The sequence below is a fragment of the Melanostigma gelatinosum genome (genome assembly GCF_949748355.1).
Source record: "Melanostigma gelatinosum genome assembly, chromosome: 6".
NCBI lineage: Eukaryota > Metazoa > Chordata > Actinopteri > Perciformes > Zoarcidae > Melanostigma > Melanostigma gelatinosum.
Window position 1 is genome coordinate 9,145,954 of NC_136639.1, and position 19,801 is coordinate 9,165,754.

Consider the following 19,801-nt stretch of genomic DNA (forward strand, 5'->3'; position numbering starts at 1 on the left):
CAACTACTGGGTGCCATGTATTTGTATTGACATGAATCCTAATAACTTCTCCTCTAGTGCCATCATGAGGTGAACATTTCAGCTGGTTTGGAGCCATGAGCCTCTCTCTTTCAAAACATATATGTGACGTTACTCATTTGGAGTGAACGGAGAAGAAATGACCCATTAAACAGCTCAGGATTCAACCAGAGCCTTCTAAGAATTCAACCAACCCACCAAACAGCATTTACTAGCTACTAGTTATAGATGTTTTTGTACTTTATAGTAACGTCATATCCTAAAAGTGTTGAGGGGCAGACTACATAAGGATTATGTCCATTGCAATATCTCAATTTGCCAGTTGGGGTCACTGTTTACCAACAGTAGTAGATCAGTAACCATGTGTGGCAGCCCAGTCAGTTTAATTAATATATTTTAAATAGTGGAGACAGTTTCCTAACTTATTTCATCCATTTATACAAAGTTAAATCAACATAACATTGACTGCCTTTTCATAGTCGGAAAACACATGTTTTACTAATAACATTACTGTGGACCCAGAAACCAAAGAAGCTAAAATGAATTCATCCATAATTCATTTAATTATTTGCACCTGTACATTTCCTACAAAGCGGCATATGGGAAAAAGGCCTATTCGATCTTTGTAGCGGATGAAGTGTGTTGTACACTGCCTGCGGAAGCCCCATGGCTATACGAAAGCTCAAAATATGACAGTAGATCAAATAAACATAAAAAAAGTCATATTAATTGTAGTTTCCTCTGCTTTTACAGGCACCTGAAGACGTGATTAAAAACCGATGCTGAAACTGAACTCTGAAGAATAGAGGGCTACTATAAATTGATATTACATATTTGCACAAAACCTTTTCCAGTTTGAGTTTCTAAACCACTTAACAGCTTTCTGCAGGTTAGTAAGTGAGACTTTTTCCCCCCTTTGAATTAGCGTCCCAACACCTGTATGAGTAACGTGTGGTTACAAGGCAGAAGTAAGTAATAGAAGTAGAAGTAATATACAGTCAGCGGAAGAACCAGTTGTCAATGAACAATTAATGAATGGAAAGACAAGTGAGTGTTTTGATACATTTTTTTTAATCAAACAGCTGTAAAATGCATTATTCTTTTTTGTTTTTACCATGGAAGTGGTCAGAGATCCCTTGCCTGAAACAGTTTGCATTAAACATGTCTTGTAACCAACACTGAGGCTACTCTTGTGCAGTGTTAGGGCAGAACTAATTACCAGCAACAGGGTTACAGTAATCCAACCTTTAAAAAGTAATGACAACTCTGAACTATTAAAATGACTGCAAATTATTTAAATCAGATTACACATTCTCTAGAAATATACTGGTGATGACCCAATGATTTTATATAGCGTGAAACAGAAAATAACTTCAAATTCTAGTCCATAAATTGTGCATTAAGTGTATAATAAATAATATTTTATACGGTATTGATTGCAGTTCAAAGCAGGTTACCAGTAATCGGTTATGCTTTAGACATTTTGAAGCAACCCAACCAGTCTGCTTTGTGTGTAGGTAAAATATTTTCCTTTACAAAATGTTATCCGTTCTTTGGCAATCTTAAATTAGCACACATTTTCAAAAGATGCATTTCACTGATGCTAATGAGGCAGCTAGTATCAACTAGCTGAAGAAAAGAAAGTGCAGACGAAGCTTCATTTTCACATGGCTGCTCTGCTGCAGCTTGAGGAAGGAGGAAGAAGGTGGGAGGTGACGGAAGGAAGGCACAGAGTGGGTTTCCTCCATCATTTCTTCACACCTGCAGTTTGAACTGGAAAGAACTGGTGCTCCATTTGCTCTGGTCACAGTCGAGCATGGTGCGCTCTGTGAAGGTCACATTACCTTCTGCGTCTATCAGGATAATTGTATTGGTCCTAGATGGGCAGGGACGCGGAAAACAAGCAAACAAACAGAAACAAAACATTAAATCAACGACTGAAAATGCTAGAAGAAAACCCTGAAGAACACAGGGAAGTGGCAGGAGAAACACCGTGGACCACTATGATCATTTAAAAGTCACATTTGCGGTATTTAGCATGTATTAAAAGTGAGTGAGTGAGTGAGAGAGAGAGGAAGACACTGACCTTGTGCCATAATGACGGCTGCGAACAAACACCGCGGAGTGAGCCTCGATCTCGGGCTTGCTGTAACCTTCACAGTGGCTCTCGTGAAGTGGATCAGGTGTGTTCCTGTTAAACAAACCCACAAGACACCTCTTTGAGAAGCTTTATAGACTTTATCCACTGTTGTTACTTACTTGGTCGTTCATTTCCGTCTTAAACCTGAATGAACACGCTGGTTTGCAAACTTTCTCTTAACTCGGCTCACCGACCGCTGTTTTCTGAAAATGCAGTTGAGTTTTGAAACTTTTAGACATAAACAGCTACTAGAGACATTTCTCCATAAGGTTTGAGAGTTGACATACTAGGTGCTCCTAATGAATGTTAAGGTCAAGTCTAATATTCGCTTATCTCTTTTGACAAAAGCACAATTTGACATTTGAAACTCTGTTGCAGTTCTGTGCTTTCATTTCTGCAACCTGGGGCTACATTTTGCAGGATTATCCATCGTTTCTATCAGGTATGAAGATAAATTATTCTAACAATTGCTTCTAGAGATGCATGGCTGTCAGGAGTATTGACTACATTTCTTGGGTTGGGGGCACTAACTTCCTGGAGTCTTGGTTTTTCACTTTTTGAGCACGGAATCGATTTTTATCGATTAATGTAAAATTTCCCTCTGTCTGTGCACGCTGAATTACTCGTTTTACCCCACACTTAACCTGCTAAAATGTTTGCAATGTTCACCATAAACATACTATCTATCTCATATATATATATATATACATATATATATATACATATATATATATATATATATATACATATATATATATACATATATATATATATACATATATATACATATATATATATACATATATATATATATATATATATATATATATATATATACATATATATATATACATATATATATATATATATATATACATATACATACATACATACATACACAAACTAAAATGAATAAAATGTTTGATTGCGAGGGAATGTCTAAGTGGGTGTTCGGCACTCACAGTTCCTCATTATTGAGGACGTTGAGCAGCTCTTGCAGCAGTCCATCGCAGGACAGGGACTGGTCGCTGACGACGCTGGTGAAGTGGCTTTTGCCTCGCAGCAGTTTCCTCCACGGAGCGTCCAGCAGAGAGTTACTCAAGCCATAGATTCCTGTCGAGGAGCGTTTGAAGAACACAGACACACTCATGAGCTCCGTCAGGGCGACCTTGTGGCAGACGAGACATTAATAGACACTCTTGAGCGAGAGATCAACATGGACACATGAACGGGGCCAGAGGCCGAGAGCACACTTTCTACAGCGACCACAGTAAAAACACAGACCTGGTTTTAGATGGATGGGTTCAGGGCTGCCTCTGTTTCCATAGTAACACATGCTGTCTTGTTTGGCTCTACACGGGACACAGTAAGATGGAAAAGTACAGATTGCATGATTCTTTGTCGTTTACAGCAACGATGATGTTCAAAGTACTCCTGAGGGGATCCTGTAAAATGAGAGACGATGAACAGTGCACCTCCAACTTTCTTTGCAGTCCTGGAAAATAGGAATTAAGAAGCCCGTTTCATTTGTAGAGGCGATTCAAATGGGGAAATACGTAACAGCGAAGTCAATTGCAGCATTAAAACCCTCCTAAAAAGGAACAACTGGGTAAAAAGAATGCTTCAAAAGACAAATTAGCGCTGCAAACAACTACGAGTAGCACAAAACCATTTAGTTGTGGTGTTAGATCTCCTTGCAAAGTCTTCAGTTAGAGGGGATTTATTCTGTCGGAAAAATCTGTCTGACATCAAGGGCATCTGTGACGGCTTTGGTACAGGACAGTGGATAATAAATAATGACCAAATCCTTTGAACCCGCAGCGGAATTCAGTTTTGATGTCAATTTTATGACAGCCATACCAGTGGCATTAGTCAATCTGAAATGTGGCGCAACACCGCTTCAACATCGAACTTGGAAAGTTTCCCAGTGAAGCGCTGCTAGGACCGGAGCAGCATGTGCTGCTGGGATCAAACTTTACAGGTTTTAGAAGTCAAAATACAGATCGGCCTTTGGTCTCTACTTTACATCAACGTGAGCAGAACATGTTTACCATAAAACCCCATCGACAATGATTGTATATCTGATGTTTGGAGATGATGAGATGACGCACTTATTCAATTAATTGATACGTTTATTGACAGAAAATCCACCGCCCACTACTTTGGCCTTTTTTGCTTGAAAAGTCAATCATATTGCTGCATTGATTGTCAATCGGTTGATTGTTCCAGCTTCTCAAATGTGACCATTTGCAGCTTTCCTCTGCTTTATATCACTGTAGATTGAATATCTTTGGGTTTTGAACTGTTGGTCAGACAAAAAGAAGCTATTTCAAGATGTCAACCTTGTTGAATTATGATAGGTATTTCATCGTGTTACTATTCTGAGGTTTTATAGACCACACAATTGGTCAATTATCCTTGGCGCCAAAGATTTGAACCTATCTTTTAGAAAATTGCTTCAACCCAGACGACTACAGAATATGAAGGAATACATATGAAAAACATGAACTTCACCTACAAAGTGGCTTCAGTGTTTCAAGAAGCTATATTTGAGATGTATTTATTTGGTTGGAATTATTACGCACACAAAACATGTACCACTTAATGTAAAGGAAGGTTTTCCGTATGTTTTGTTCTTTTGCTTATCAAAGTGAGACTGAGGAATGCCTCGCGTTGTCCTCGGCCGAAGGAAGAAGTGAGGATCGTTATCTGAGACAACACAACAAATGATTAGTGCTAAACTTTGCTTGTCTACAAACAGAGGTTGTCCTTTCGTGTTTGCGCAAGCACGCCTCTGTCCAGTGCAAATGTCTCAGAGACCTTCATGTTGATTCCAAGTTTTAGGCAAACGCAGTTGACCAGTCTGAATAAACAACTGCTTTTCCTGTGTTCCTATGGTGACTGTGAAACACAGCAACACTGGCCAATGTTGACTCGGGTGACAGCAGTCACCCCTCATACATGCATGTACACAGTTGCTGCCCAGCGGGAACCAGATGGTGCTGTAACCTGAAGGAAAACTGTAGAGTCTGTAAAGCTTTTAACCCATTGTTATTTATTCTGTGGGCAAACAAATGTCTGGAACACGAGCTTGAGTTTACTGACTACTGAACTCAACGACACCTTAAAGCCACGGTGTTTATGTCCACACTTTGCCCGTGGTGGTAGCAAGTGGAGGATTTGCAGGGAGATAGCTCCATTTCATCTAGTTGATGCTGGCTCGGATATAGAAAGCCACATCAGGTGTGCTGTGGGTTGATTTGGGCTGAGATGAGGGAACAGCAGGAGGTCAAGGCCACTGGGCAGAGAGAGGACGTGTGTGTGTGTGTGTGTGGGGGGGGGGGGGGTGGAGAGCGGGCTTTCTCAGATCTCGGTAAGAGAGGTAATCAGTATGCTGGCTGGGAGACGATCTAATGAAGAGTCCTCTATACTGAGGCTTCGGAGCAGTTTCCCCATCGCCAGCTGTGGTGGAGTTGCCTGGAGATGGTTGGATGAGCTTTCGACATGATCAGTTCAGAATGTAGATGGGCTCCTGGGTAATGGCAGCATGTACTCCCATATCCAAACACACATGTGTGCGCGTACACCCACACGTGCAGAGACTAAAGACATGGAAATGGTGTTCGGTGCATTTTGAGCCATTCTCAGTCCGTCCACCTTTGAGTGAAATATCTGGAAAGCTATTGGATGGATAACCATAACATTTGGTTCAGACATGCATAGTGCCCAGAGGAAGAATGAATGACTTTGGGGATTCCCTGACTTTTCCTTTAGCACATTCACACAACTGACATTTGTAGACAAGTAAAATGGCTCCACAACTATTGGAGGGATTGTTATGGAATTTAGTATTGCTATTGACATCCCCCTCAGGATTGATTTCAATACGTTTGGTGATGCAGTAACTTTTCATCTAGCTCCTTCATCAGATCAAAATGTTTACTTTGTCCAATACTTTATGGCTAAATGCTTTCAAACTAAGATGTTTAGCGTTATACCTGCGATGTTACACACATGTCATTGTGAGGGAGTTAGCATGCTGGTGTTAGCATTTAGCTCAAAACACCACAGAGATGCTAACAAGGCTGCTGACTCTGAGCCTTGTCACGTTAAGATACAAATTAAAAATGAACTCAATTAAAACTATTCATTTAAAATTAAATATATAATATAAATTATACTTACTTTTTCAAGTGGTAGCCCATTTCATCAGCTACTGTTTGTGACCTTAACGTGCCAGCAGACTTGCTAAATACAACAGAATACCATAATAGTTGTTCATGAAATCTTATCACATGACCTAGAAAAGTTAGCCTTCATAGGATCAGACAGACTTTCATGGGAAGATAACTGCATGAAGATGTAGTGGCATTCAGATCTGGTCCTGATGTTAAATATCTCCCCACACAAACAATTATAAGGCCAAAAGTAACATTATTTCGATATTTGTGGCACTTTTTGGACATCTGGATTCACTCTATGAACAAGGCAGGCTATTTGAGCATCTACTGCTAACTCTATTCAGTACAAAATCATGTTCTATTACACTCAAAGAGATTAGTATTTCCCAATAAGTCATTTTAACAGTGGAAAAACAAATCTTCATAGCTCTTTAAAATGCTGAGAGTTCATCCACCCCGCGTACTCTGGAATGTGCGTATCTGATGCTCTACAGTTTGTCTTGTTCAGTTCAAACAAGCTTCTGCCAAGAATTACAACACAGAGATATTCAATGAAATTAATAATATCTGGCCATCGACTTCAGCCTTGAGTATAAAGCCGAGAAGATCCCTAAAACTAAAATATATATGGTAATAGCTCCACAGAGAGAAGGTTAGGACCAAATCAATCACAGAGATTATTAATGAAGGCTATAATGGATAAACAAGCATCACAATTAAAAAGGAGAAACACTTAAATCATGGCCAGACTGAAATATTTAAATGCCTCTCTGGGTTGTGTATTAAGTGAACACCGTTTCTCCTCATTGCATCTCAATGAGCGTGATCACACACTCTCAAAAACAGAGAGTGAATACAGACAATGCTTTAAAATGGTGGGCACATCGCGTGTCCCCCCGATCATGAATCATGTGCTGGTTCAAGATGAATGAGAAATCCTCTAATGGTAATATAGTGCTGCTCTCTATCCACCAGCTGTTGTTATTGATTCGGAAAGAAACCAGACGCACTGTTTTCATGCGAGTGTTTTCATGCGAGTTGCCGGGCACACGACAGTGGAAAACAAATCGGCTGGTAATAACGGCGTGTATTCGGAAGAGTGTCATCTCTGTCTGCAGTGAAAGCAGCGGCCATCAAATGGGTATTTGAGGAGAGAAAGGAACACGGTACATACACAGCACGAGGCTCTGGTTTGACAGCTGCAGTCAAAGTAGAAGACATGAGGTATTATCGGGACATAAACGTTTCCTGGTGTCTCATGAGCGTGGGGTGACACAATATTCTTTCATTTAAGAGCAATGCCACTGGGGCAGTGCAGGCGTAACGACAGCTCCCGGTTTTAACAAGGACATTTCAACGTCTTGTCAAAGACCAGCAGAGCAATCTAACATGCCGTTTAGTCACATGTGAAAAGAGGAAGAAAGAAGTCGTTCTCAAAGGCTGAAATAATAATAACGAGGCTGCAAATTGCTGATATACACTCAACATTTTAAGGGTTCGGAGAGTGCTATCTTTTTTTGGCGTTTCAGAAACCAAAAATACAAGAGGAAAATAGTAAGGAGTGGACAATCTGATCTCACGTTCTCCTCATCATAGTAGGACAAACTAAGTCTACAGCGCAATACAATAACAATGCTGATTCTTCATTTCATTTCTTCCACATTCTTCATTTCTCTGACTTTTTGTCCGGGACGTGTAGCTTTAGCTTCAGTCTTTTAAAATTCATGTGTGTAGACAATCAAGTCCAGAACTAAGACCTCATGGTTCTCTTCTTACAACAAGTCAGTTAGAAAGATTACAAGTCAGCCAGAGAGAGATTTAAACCATTAGCTCAACTATTCACTCAGCTACGGATGAGTCAATCTGCCAGCGACAATCGTCATTTCTGTCACCTGTGAAAATCAAGGACCAATTGTTTCAATAAATGGAGGCAGGTGGCAATGACTAGCTGACATCAGAGATTTGATTATGTGTCTCATACAACAGAAAACCAAAGTGTGCTGTCTAACCCTAAAACTAAGACAAATGTGGAAGAAGGGCTGAACAAGCAGAAGAAAAGCCGCCTTGAGAGGAGATCCTCCTTGCGGCCATGTCACCAGGATCCACGGATCATGAGACCAAACTCCCCCGCTAGGGATACAGTGAGATAGGGGCATGTGTTGGAGCTGAACCATCAACCTCTTGCTGGCAGAAACTGAGGCCTGTTTCCGTGCCAATTGTCTACAGGGGCCTCCTCCATGACAACTATCTTGGTGAGCACTAATCCCACTTTGATTTTCTCTCCTTTACCAGACCACCAAATTCAGTCAAGTTAAGAAAAGAAAAAAACCTCATTATTTTTAATGCCGTCTAGATTTTCTTCATCTGAAACATGAACCACTTTTTTCTTTAGACATTTAATGCTGGCTCTTTCACAGCTCAGCAGCTGAGGGTTTTTTTTCAAGAAATGAAAAAGCAGCCTTCCCGGTTTATTCCAAGGTAAGGTCAGAAGTCGGAGGAACCGAGTTAAAACCCATCCTTAACAAGTTTTAAAAGAATGTGGATACTTGTCTGAACACCCGACGGTCTTAAGTGGCCATCATTTGGATTTATTTCTACCCTGGAATAAATTTAAACTTGCAAAATGAAAAATATTGCAAGTGTGGCTGCTTTCTTGAAGACAAACGTGTCGTCTTGCAACCAAATCTCAGTACTAAAGAGTCTCATGATGTTGACACATCTCTGACTCCGCCCCATCAGTTGATGGACCACACCTTTCACTCACTTGAACTCCGCTGTGAGCAGGTTGAAGCCATTGTACAAGTGGCTTTCCGCCGACACCTTCTTCAGGTAAGAGTAGCTGTCCACATCTTTGTCCGTCAGGTAGTTACGCACAAGAAATCCTGCGGCGCAACAAAGGTAAAAAAACAAATAGTTCTTAAAAGATGCACTCGATGAAACCAGCATAATCTGAAGTGTAAGCAACATGCAGGATACTTCACAGGAGACTGTGGATGTAACAATAGGCATTTGACAAGCGGACATATTTGGGACTTTTTCCATGGCTGGCTCACCTCTTCCTTGTGCATCGGGATTGGGAAGCCCTTCCATGTAGTTGGTGATTACGGCCAGCTTGCCCCTCTTGCAGATCCCCAGCCATGACCCGCCTTCCTTCCCACATTCAAGGTCCAGGCCTGGTAAACACAAACGCAGCTCCACTGTTCATCAGACTTCCATCTGGATGTAAAATATACTGCACGCTTTTAGGAGCGTGTTTTCAAAGTACACTCCATTGACTGTCTCGATATATTAAAAAAAGACAGTTTACACAGAGGATATCCTTTGATAAGTCTTTTGATTGTACACAGAACTGTGTTCATGTCTAGCTTTAGCAGTAATTAAATAAACTCAGTCCGTTGTTTTCCCTCTTCAAATGACATGGAAGAAGGTGGACGGCATGTGCGCCGCACTTCCCGGTGATCAATAAAGACGGGTCCCACTTCCACTGAGAGAGACCGAGAGAGCCGAATGGTCTCGCTCCTCTGGGGAGTGAATGGAAAGCTCGCCCGATCCCACTGGGAGCTATAAGCTTACTTCCCTTCTCGTCATGCTATGTCTCCTTTAGGGCCCTGCCTCCCCCCGCCCCTCTAGACCCGCCGATAAGGCAGGGCCATCTATTCCTGTCACGCCGCATAAAAGCAGCCATCAATAAAGAGCCCACTACCGGAGTCCTGACCCCTCTATTACAGAGGGGAGACGGCGACTGATGAACAACGGGGGCTATCTCTGCGTTTCCTCCTTCAGGCAGAAACAAAACAACAACAAAAAAGGATGATTGATTTCCCCTGCTTGGCTGTAATGTGTATTGGACATCAGTCAATTAAATATAGTTTACTGCGGGTGGGGATATCCAGTGACGGAGAGGAGGAGGAGGATTGGATTCTGAGGTGGAGGAGACAGATTCTTCCTTGATTATTGAAAGCCATTCAGCTTTGACTAAAACTGTCGTCAAACACGGCTAAACAGCCAACATCTGCTGCTTCGTCACGGAGCCAAGAGAGATTCTCCAACACATATTCCACTGGTCTAGAACGAAGACAAACTCTTCTTCATCGCTTAAACAGATCGTCTGTTGCCTGATTTGGTATCGTTTCGTACGCAGCTTCCAACCTTCGGGGCTTATCTGGTTAAATAAAGGCCAGATAGAGACACTTCAAAACACAACTAACTGGTATGAATTTGCTTTCGGTGTAGTTTTGAAGAAGACGAGCAAGAAGGTTTTCATTCAGTGTGCGAGGCAGTGAGCTGGACTCAGATGTACAGCCTTACCGCTGAGGATCTCAGTGTTGCTCCCCCAGAAGTCTGCAGCTTTCGACGGCCGGCTGTAGAACTCATCTCGGTTTGCAGCCAAAATTAGCCTGGAGAGAGAGAGAGGGAGGGGGAGGTTTACAAGTTGTCCCGTTAGTTTTGTTCATTCTGTGAGTCCAATGAGGTTTTAAAGAAGGTGATCGGTGGTCTGAAGAGCAGATCCATCATCAAAGACTCATTCATGATGACTGGTCTCCGGGATTTCGTGTTACAGATTTGCTGTAACAACCAGAGTCTCTCTCTGCCTTCATAAAGGCCTCTGATGTGTCCAGGAGTCTTGCGGTATATACGGTTGTATTGCAAGTGGATTGAGCACGATGCAGAGGATACAAGGGGCCAAGGGCACATGGAGGAGGAGGAGGAGGTTTTGATGAGGACCGAAGAAGAGCGGATGACGGATGACGAAAAGGAAGGTGACGGATAAAGGACACGCCAATATAAAAGTTACAGACAACTTGTCTTTGGAGACAGAAAGTAAAAGAGGAACAGACCAGTTTCTGTGTACTAGCTGTGTCAGCGTAGTAGTCAGCTTGGTGCGTTTGCTTGTTATTTCCTTTTCAGTGCATTGTAAAAATCAACTAAGAGAGGGGTGGGGGATGGGGACAGAATTCATGATAATGTTAAACCCACAGAACTGTGTTTGTAGTTATAGTGGGGAGAACTTACCAAAGATAATACAAGTGTCAACATTTTGGGGAAATGCATATGAAAATGGCATCTAGAATTTATTTGCTCAGAACAAGCCAATGCTTTAGATGACAGAGTGGAATCAGACTACTTTTCTTCTAAACTGCACGATAAGTTAAAACTACTTAAAAGAGGAAAAATGTATTCATCCGACATGACGGATGGAGATAAACCATCTCATCTTGCGAAGCTGCTTGCACCTGCCTTGCGTCAGTAACCGTTCAAGGTATTTTATCAGTTTTTATTGACTCAGCAAGGCTACAACACCAACGTTTACTGCCCCGACCACGAACGAACAGCCTGAGAAGTGTCAGCCACAGCCTGCCCGTCAGTTAAGCGCTGCACTACACTTTGACCTGCATTATTAATCAGGAAGTCGTGGGTAACGGGGCCATTATGTCCATTAACAACGACACGCTGCATTGTGATTTGTGTCTCATGCAACACCAGCTATCAAGTTTCTACACTAGCCGCTCACTGTCGGCACAAAGTAACACATCCAGCTCATTTCACCCAGTCAGCGATTCTGAAACGATTATTCCTTTGCTCAGAGAAGAAGATGACCCATCACTATTGCACCGTGTGACTTTTGCAAACACGAATCAGCATTTCAGCAGAGAATCACGGACTTACGTATTTTATGGTGCGTAAGCATGCAAAGCACCAACACATATGCAAGCTCGGTCGATTATACTAACTGTTCATTCATAGAATTTGAGTTGAGATCGTTGAGATTTAAACAGTGCAGGAGCAGCACTCACTGGGCAAACTACACAGGCCAGAAAAAGCAAGAAAAAGCTAATGAAACGTATTGACCTGTATAATAGCTGTATGTTCTTCCTGAGCGGACGATGCTCCCCCTCCTATTAATCTTGTGCGGGAGCTTGGATCTTGTTAAGAGCAAACGGATAAACCAAACGGGCCTAATAGGGGTCGGCCTCTGTGCATTAAGTGATAATGATAGCCTGTTCCCGCGGCACTGTGTGATCCACCACTGCTCCAGAAAACAAAGTGAACACACTAATGATGCCACACCAGAGAGCGCATCTGCTATCGGATCCGGAGGGGAAAAAATAAATGAATAAAAATCTGTGCAAGCCGCTCTGATCACAGCCAGCCAGCTGCATCATGTTGGAGGGATCGTGGGAGGCAGAGAGGTATCAAAGCTCTTCCTGAATACCCAAACTCACATTCTTTTGTCTATTCAGTAAACACGGTGGTTTGTGGGCACGGCAGCAGCTCCGTCAGATTTGCTGTGGAACGACGTATTTAAGCAGTTTCCTATGGGATCACGCCATACTATTTTTGAGAGAACATGACCTTTCATCTTGCATTAAAGTCATGAACATTTTCAACTGGATCAACAATTTGCACTGGTACCTGGTATTTTGGAAAATTCGACATTTATTGTTAGTTTTTGGTGACTATGTGACTTTTCCTCTCGAGCACTAATGATGTAGGTATCTTAAATGATCCCCTCGATAAAGGAACACCTGGTCATCAGGATCGTCCTGGTGGGAACGCTGAATATCCATCCAGTGGTCGTCCGGATGAGTCAGTGCAAAACCACAAATTTCAACCTCGTGGTTGCGCTAGAGAGGAAAAGTGACGGGATCACCGAATGTCGGTAGGATTCCTCCTCTGGGGACCATGAATGTCTCTACAAAAAAATGATGTCAATGCATCCAACAACTGTTGAGATATTTCAGTCTGGACCATAGTAGTGGAATGACCAACAGACACCGATATCCTCGGAGCCACACGTGGTTAAAATTATTAAAATCTTAACGACAGGCTGCCGTAATATATATATATATATATATATATATATATATATATATATATATATATATATATATATATATATATATATAGATATAGATCTCTATCTATATAGATATAGATCTCTATCTATATAGATATAGATCTCTATCTATAGATATAGATATAGATATAGATAAATAATGAGCATATTCATGTTCCCACAGGGCTCAACCTTTCCTCTTAAGCCAGTGTTTGGGTCAAAATGTCAACTTGCTTCCAGCACACATCATTTTAATTGGCAGATTGCCATAAGTACCATCATACTCCGAAGGGGATAAAGACTTTTTGCTGTTTGTTTAATGACTTCTAAAGGAAGTGTTAAAATCATAAGCTTTAATCAAATTGCAGTGTTTGTTGTTTGATTGCGGCACTGCTTTGAATTAATAATTAAATAAATGACTTTTGAAAGACAGAAATCTCAGCATGTGGGTTATCATTGAGTCATTCATGCTGAACATGAACACATTTAACCCCCGGAGGTATAGTCCTGTCATTTTGTTCTGTGTAATCATTTGTTCTTAATGTAACTGAAATCTTGCCTCTAACCCAATTTAGTCGAAGTATTCTGAACATTCCTTTTGATTTGCACATCGCTGCAGAAAAAGAAAAACTCCTTCTGCGACTAGTAGTCTATAAATAGCACTGATGTAACCACATCAGGCCACAGTACGTTTCACCTTTCCCCGGGTTAAAGTCTGAGTCAGTCCTCATACCACACACCTCTGCTGTGATCTCCCGAGACAGAGTTAGACTCCCAGAGGGAAGGACAGAGATGGACTCAGGCCAGGCAGAGGGTTCACTCTCGAGCTCAGCGGGATCATAACGTGCTGGACTTGACATCAGCATATAACTCACGACGACTGCACTGGTCTGTGCCACCCGCTTTCAGCGGGTGGCACAGGGTAGGCAGGGTAGGGCACGAGGTATAGCAGGGTAGGGCACGAGGAGGTTGTACAAAGCCACTCGGTGCTTTGAAATGGGTAAATTTGAGCAAAATATGAGCTGTATTTTCTATAGTAAGCAAGAAGAACATTCTCTTCCCTCCTTTGTCACGATACTGCAGCACCTCTCAGAGCTCCAAGTGGCACACTAGATCTATATGTTCTGTAGCTGCTTGTTTACAACACTTCACTGAAGCTGTATGATGCAAACTGAGCTAAATATTGGATATCTTCTGAAAAACAGCCTCACAACATTGTTCATCAAGATGGCCCGATTAGTGGGTAATTCAGGATTTTAAAAGGTTTACATGAACACACTGCAGTGCACAGGTTCTTATAATGGTTGATCCTAATCTTGGTGTTGCCGCTCGACACTTTGCATTCGTGAAATTGTACATAAATACACCTTTGTCCACCGCCCTAGCAGAGAGAACTCTACAGCTAGCCATCGTCTCCGTCATAGGTTTGGAGGCAGCTCCCTTGTTTGCTCATGAACTTTCTCATAAGGATATGTGAATGTTTGCAACAATGTTTGTTAAAAAAGGCCTTCAACTGCTCACCTGTAGGCACTCTTGGATGCAGGCCGGGGGTCAAACTTGAAGAAAATGATACACATGGGTGGGTGGATGGATTGTGGGATTGAATTCCACTCAATCCTCGCCTGCCTTCAAATCGGAGTCATGTCTGACCAAGAGAAAAACAAGACAAACCAAAAAGTGTTTCGTGTATTAGGACATGGATGACTGTAGAACTGAGACAGCGGTTGTGAAACAAGTTTTGGAAAACAGGTCTGGGTGTTCAAGTTTTAGCAATAATTAACTGTATGTGTCCATGGAGAATATATGTGGATGAAGAAGACTGTTTCTGTCCATATCTTAAGAATGCACTCATCACGTTACTTCACTATTGATCACTTCAATACTCACACAGTGCACTTAGCTGTAGGACAACAAATGGGCCCTCCAGAGTGCATGCTTTGTGTTGTCCTGTGCCCGTGAACAACGTGCAGGAGAGCAAGTGTTAGACATGGCATCACAAAGGTTTATTATCACGACCTTCTTTTTGACTGTAATGACAGCAAAGGCTGCAATTACACGACTCAGCCTTACACGACTCAGCCCCGTCCACGATTCACAATGTGATTAAATGATGATACAACCGAGCTAACGTTAACACTGTTTGACGTTTCAGCACAACTTGTCAACCTAAGCAATAACTAGCGAACGTTAGCATTTTTGCAGTCATTTACGTAAAGATGAACAACCACGCAAACTTTAGCTAACGTCACCTAGCTAACCTTAGTTAAGCACGTAGGACTGCGAATAATAACTTCTACGCTAATTGTTTACCTGCTGTGTAATGTCGGCTAGTTGTGCTCGTTACACTTGCTGATGACAACTAAAAGGAAGCGTACACACGAACTGCCCTCGATTTGTGTCTCCAGTCGTCTCATTAGCCACTCCAGCGGGCGTGTATATTTATTTTGAGTGCGTTGGCTTGATTACCGCCCACCCCGGCACTACCAATGAGCAAAACGAGTGTCCTTCCAACAAGGCTCTGACTCAAGCTGTGATTGGTCAGTTTACAAGAATAAAACCAACCACACGCTAACAGCAAACAGTAATAATTACTTTTCCGGTTAGTTAACAAATAAAAGCATTTGTATTATAGTAGTATAGTGTTGCTTTGGTAAAATTGTTTAAAATGTTAGGCTAGGCTTGTTGAGACCAGAGCTAAATTGGAGCCCACAGCTTTTTCTTTATTGACTTTAATTAGATACAAGGATCAACCTTTCAATACATTATGCTCCAAAGAGTTTCCTTTGACTGAAATGTACACCGACTTTAGTCCCAAGGCTGAAGAACAACATTGAGTGCAGAATGACTATATCACCTTCAATAAGGGCCAAACACAGTTAAAAACAAAAACAAAACTATATGAACACGGTTATTACAATGCTTAACATATGGCACTCACAAGGTCGTCCACTATCTTGAAATGTAAAATCTAAATATCTGCTGTTTGCTGATTTATTCTGCACAGAAACAACTATATTGTACTGTTTAAGTTTTACTCTTATTTGTGTGGCTTTGAGAACTTTTACTTTGAAAAATATAAAATAGACGTTTTCTTTGTATTTGTGCTGACTTGACATACCACAGTACCAGTAAACATAACAATATGAGCACCGAATCTAGAGAAATAGATAACGGAACAGATAAAAAAACAAGATACAATATAACTGATTTATATGAGTGTCTAACTGATATTCTGTGTTTTGTGGCATTTAATGAGCAAGTTAACCGAATAATGTTTTTTTCCATAAAGTACAGCATTGACTACTTACCAAATGAGAACATTTAAAGTAATAACAAGAGTACATTAATAATTCTGCAGATAAATCATCAAAAAGTCAAATCACAAATGTCCTCCAGTGCTCTGCGAGTGGTGATGGGGCGGAGACACGTTGTGACCGAGAGTATCCAGAGGGATGAGAGGGATAGAAGCTGCCCTGCCTTTCCATACAACACACCGTCGCAGTCACTAATGAGTGATAATTAACGATACTCGCTTCGAATAACGTTACAAGAAGTAACTTTTAAATCAGTTAGGATCGGCTTCTTCGTTTTTGCACGTGGCGAGCAGCAACCTGACAACTACAGTTTGAGATATCGAGAGTTTTAACGGGCTACTATCACCCTGCAGCAGACACATTGCATGCTCAACAGCGTTATTTAGCCGAGACTCGGACTACTGCACATCACACTGGAGAGAGACTCTCTTCGCCTTCAACAATAAGGATGAACAGAAGAAACTGAGGTAGGCTATAATATAGCATATGATATCAAAAGGCTTCAGCTCTTTGCTCTCTCCATGTGGTGAATGGTTATCGTGCAACGCTAAGTTTTTGCCTGTGCATTACAACTCAGACAGTAATATAATAACAATAATATAATTACAATGTCAATCGAAATTTGAAAAATAAACCGCCTGCTTCCTTATCGAGTGGGTGAGCAGGTGCTCGGATGAGGCATATTGATTAGGATGCACGGACCCGGTGTGTTAGAAAAAGATTTACCACGCTTTTGTTAAATAGTCGGTGTTTTTAATGTGATACGTCGGTGGGAACTAAATTACAAGCATATCATATCAAATGCGTTGATTTAAAAAGTAAAACATATGCGGTGTATATGTTGTGTTGTTGAAAGCTCTTATCGCTAATGAATGCAGTCAAAGGCAGCGAGCGCGAGCTTCAGCGAGCGCGAGCTTCAACGAGCTGTCAATCATCTCATCCTTTTCGAGTCCATTGTTCGGTCCCTCCTGTTTGTGAGTGAGTTACCGTGGAGAGTCTTCCGGTTCTCTCCTCTAATTGCCTTATTTGGAGACAGGGCGGCAGTCAGTGGTGGCTGGGCTGACGGTGCTGTTCTGTTAATGCTTTCCGTATTCATGTCCCATGTGAGTAACTAGAATGACGGAACGCCTCAAAACAACGACCTGAACCTCAAACGGAAGTTCTCAGTAGACTTTTATTGATTTGGATGCAATAATGGCCATTAACTGCGCATGTGCAATTAATTTGCATTGATCTGCATCCTGCTGTAAGGAGCTTCTGATAAATCAGGTTTAATGTTGCAATGTTATTGTGGCAAATCTACTTAACGTGGAGAAGTGACAGTAGCCAAGCAATAATTAATAATATATAATATATTTTTTTAAGAGACCTGGTGTGGTTTGCAGATGTAAGAAACTTAATGACCATATATTAGTGTTTACTCTGGTCACTGCATATAGCAGGTTTGCACCCAGTTGCTATAAAGCGCTGTGTATTGAAGATGGTCGACTTAATTGATATATTTATAGTGGTACTTCACCAATCTTTGTGTTAGTCAGTGGTATAGCATGTCTGTGGACGGTGTTGTGTGGGGTGTATGGAACAAAAAGCTAAGCAAAAGCAGAAAGGGGGTTGCAGGTGCAGGGAGGAGACAGATTTACACTGATCACTGGGGGCTTGTGAGCACTGAGGCCAGGGGTTCCAGATTTCAACGGCGTACTCACCTTCACGATACATATGTAAACCTGTAATTCACAAAGGGGAAGACATTGCTGCAAAGACCTATTTTGGATCAGTTGTGTCTTAAAGGTTTCTGTCGTAAGGTGTTGCACTGATCACATGTGGACCTGAGAATTTAGGCCATTCAGGCTCTTCAGACAGAATGAGAATCACAGTGCGACAGCGGTTGCCACACTGCCCTGGATGGTTTTAAACCAATGCCAAATTACACCACACGCTTTTAGAATGCTGATATTTGTCTTGATGCCTGTTGTTGCTGTATAAGCTTGAATGTCAGCACGGATCAGTATATTCTAAATGCAGTCTTGGTTATGGCATGGCATCCGGCATTACAGCAGAATATGTTGCAGGATCTTCCCCTCCTGAAAGACTTCATCCTTAGCATTCTGTAGGTCTAAAGGTGTGAATGAGTTCATAACAGTAATATTCAAGGCCTCCCCAGAAGCTTCTTTATAAGCACATCCCCGGGCTCACAGAATACATTTTAGGCCCATTGGCAACCAAGAAGTAGCTTATTATGGTAACACAACATATTTGCAACTCAAACACAGAGCAGTCTCTGGACAGGGATGAGAATTTCCATACCACCTGTTACTGGGCTGAAAACAGAAGAATGCTCCGTAACCGGGGGAAAACTCAAAGACTTTCCATGAATGCTAATGTTAAAAACAATCCTATTTCATCTGTTTGCGGCTTTAGTTATCAGATGCTTTCTTGTGTGCTCACAAAACATAACAACATTGTCTTGTCTCGTATTATATTTTCAGTTTTTCCTGAGGCAAAAAAGCAGAGTTGCTAAAAATTCACGACCATAATCACCAGGTAACAAGTCAATCAATTACCAACCAATAGCTGCATATTGTTGTTGTTGGTGAATGTTAAAGATGTATCTTTTATGACCCAGCATATCTCTTTGAAATGGATTTAGGATTTTGTCCATGGGACCAATTCTTGTATCATCACTTGAAGATGTTAAAGGTTGAAATGTGATTTTTCTAATGGACTTGACAAGACCTAAGGTCAGCTTTAATCTCATGAGCAGTTCACGCTGCGATGCACTCATTTATTAGGAAGTACGATGCCTGATGAAGATTTCTTATTCCTAACTGTCAGCCCTGCAGCGTGTTGACAATTTGGATACAGATGTAGAAGATGGTTACTGTCAGATCCGGCCTTTATCTCAAGTCTGTAGGAACTGACTTGCCTTGACACAATTTGAATATGATCCCGTGGTCTTTCGCTCCATCTGTCACTCCATCTTATCTATTGTCATATAGTTCAGGACTGTGGGGGGCGGGAGCCTATGCATTTGGGCAATAGGGGGGTACACATCAAGTGGAATCACAGATCAGTGATTATGTTTTAGTGCTCCTGCAGAAAATAAACTAACAGTCAAAGAGCAAGCTTATGGCTGAAATGCTTCTAAACCAGCTATTTTACAACACCTCTTTCAGAAATCGATTTTATGTGATAGTCCTTACAAAAAACCCATCTGTATACATGTTGATGTGGGATAATGGTGAGCTTCTTTGCTGCTACTGGGAGACATGGAGGTGCTGCCATAGGTGTTTTAGTTGTGTGTGATGGCCTC

The 19,801-nt window shown here is 41.5% G+C and overlaps 1 protein-coding gene across 1 annotated transcript; it reads right to left on the reverse strand.

The window, feature by feature from the left end:
- Positions 1–1,070: 1,070 nt before the first annotated feature.
- tango2 (transport and golgi organization 2 homolog) lies at positions 1,071–15,568 on the reverse strand. The gene is made up of 10 exons (XM_079270962.1): positions 15,488–15,568; positions 15,065–15,124; positions 14,699–14,822; positions 10,648–10,736; positions 9,393–9,512; positions 9,104–9,221; positions 3,443–3,510; positions 3,121–3,271; positions 2,105–2,209; positions 1,071–1,894 (listed from the first exon to the last, which is right to left on the reverse strand). The coding sequence occupies exons 3-10, from the start codon at positions 14,752–14,754 to the stop codon at positions 1,774–1,776; spliced, it is 828 nt and encodes a 275-aa protein (XP_079127088.1). The 5' UTR covers positions 14,755–14,822; positions 15,065–15,124; positions 15,488–15,568; the 3' UTR covers positions 1,071–1,773.
- Between the last annotated feature and the right edge of the window lie 4,233 nt (positions 15,569–19,801).

Bases quoted from the DNA above. Each gene is read 5' to 3' on its own strand.
- tango2 (XM_079270962.1), bottom strand. From the start codon at position 14,754: ATGTGTATCATTTTCTTCAAGTTTGACCCCCGGCCTGCATCCAAGAGT. The intron at 9,513-10,647 runs GTAAGGCTGTAC...TGTGTTTACCAG, and splicing joins CAACACTGAGATCCTCAGCG to GCCTGGACCTTGAATGTGGG. The intron at 1,895-2,104 runs GTCAGTGTCTTC...CTGCCCATCTAG, and splicing joins AGCCGTCATTATGGCACAAG to GACCAATACAATTATCCTGA.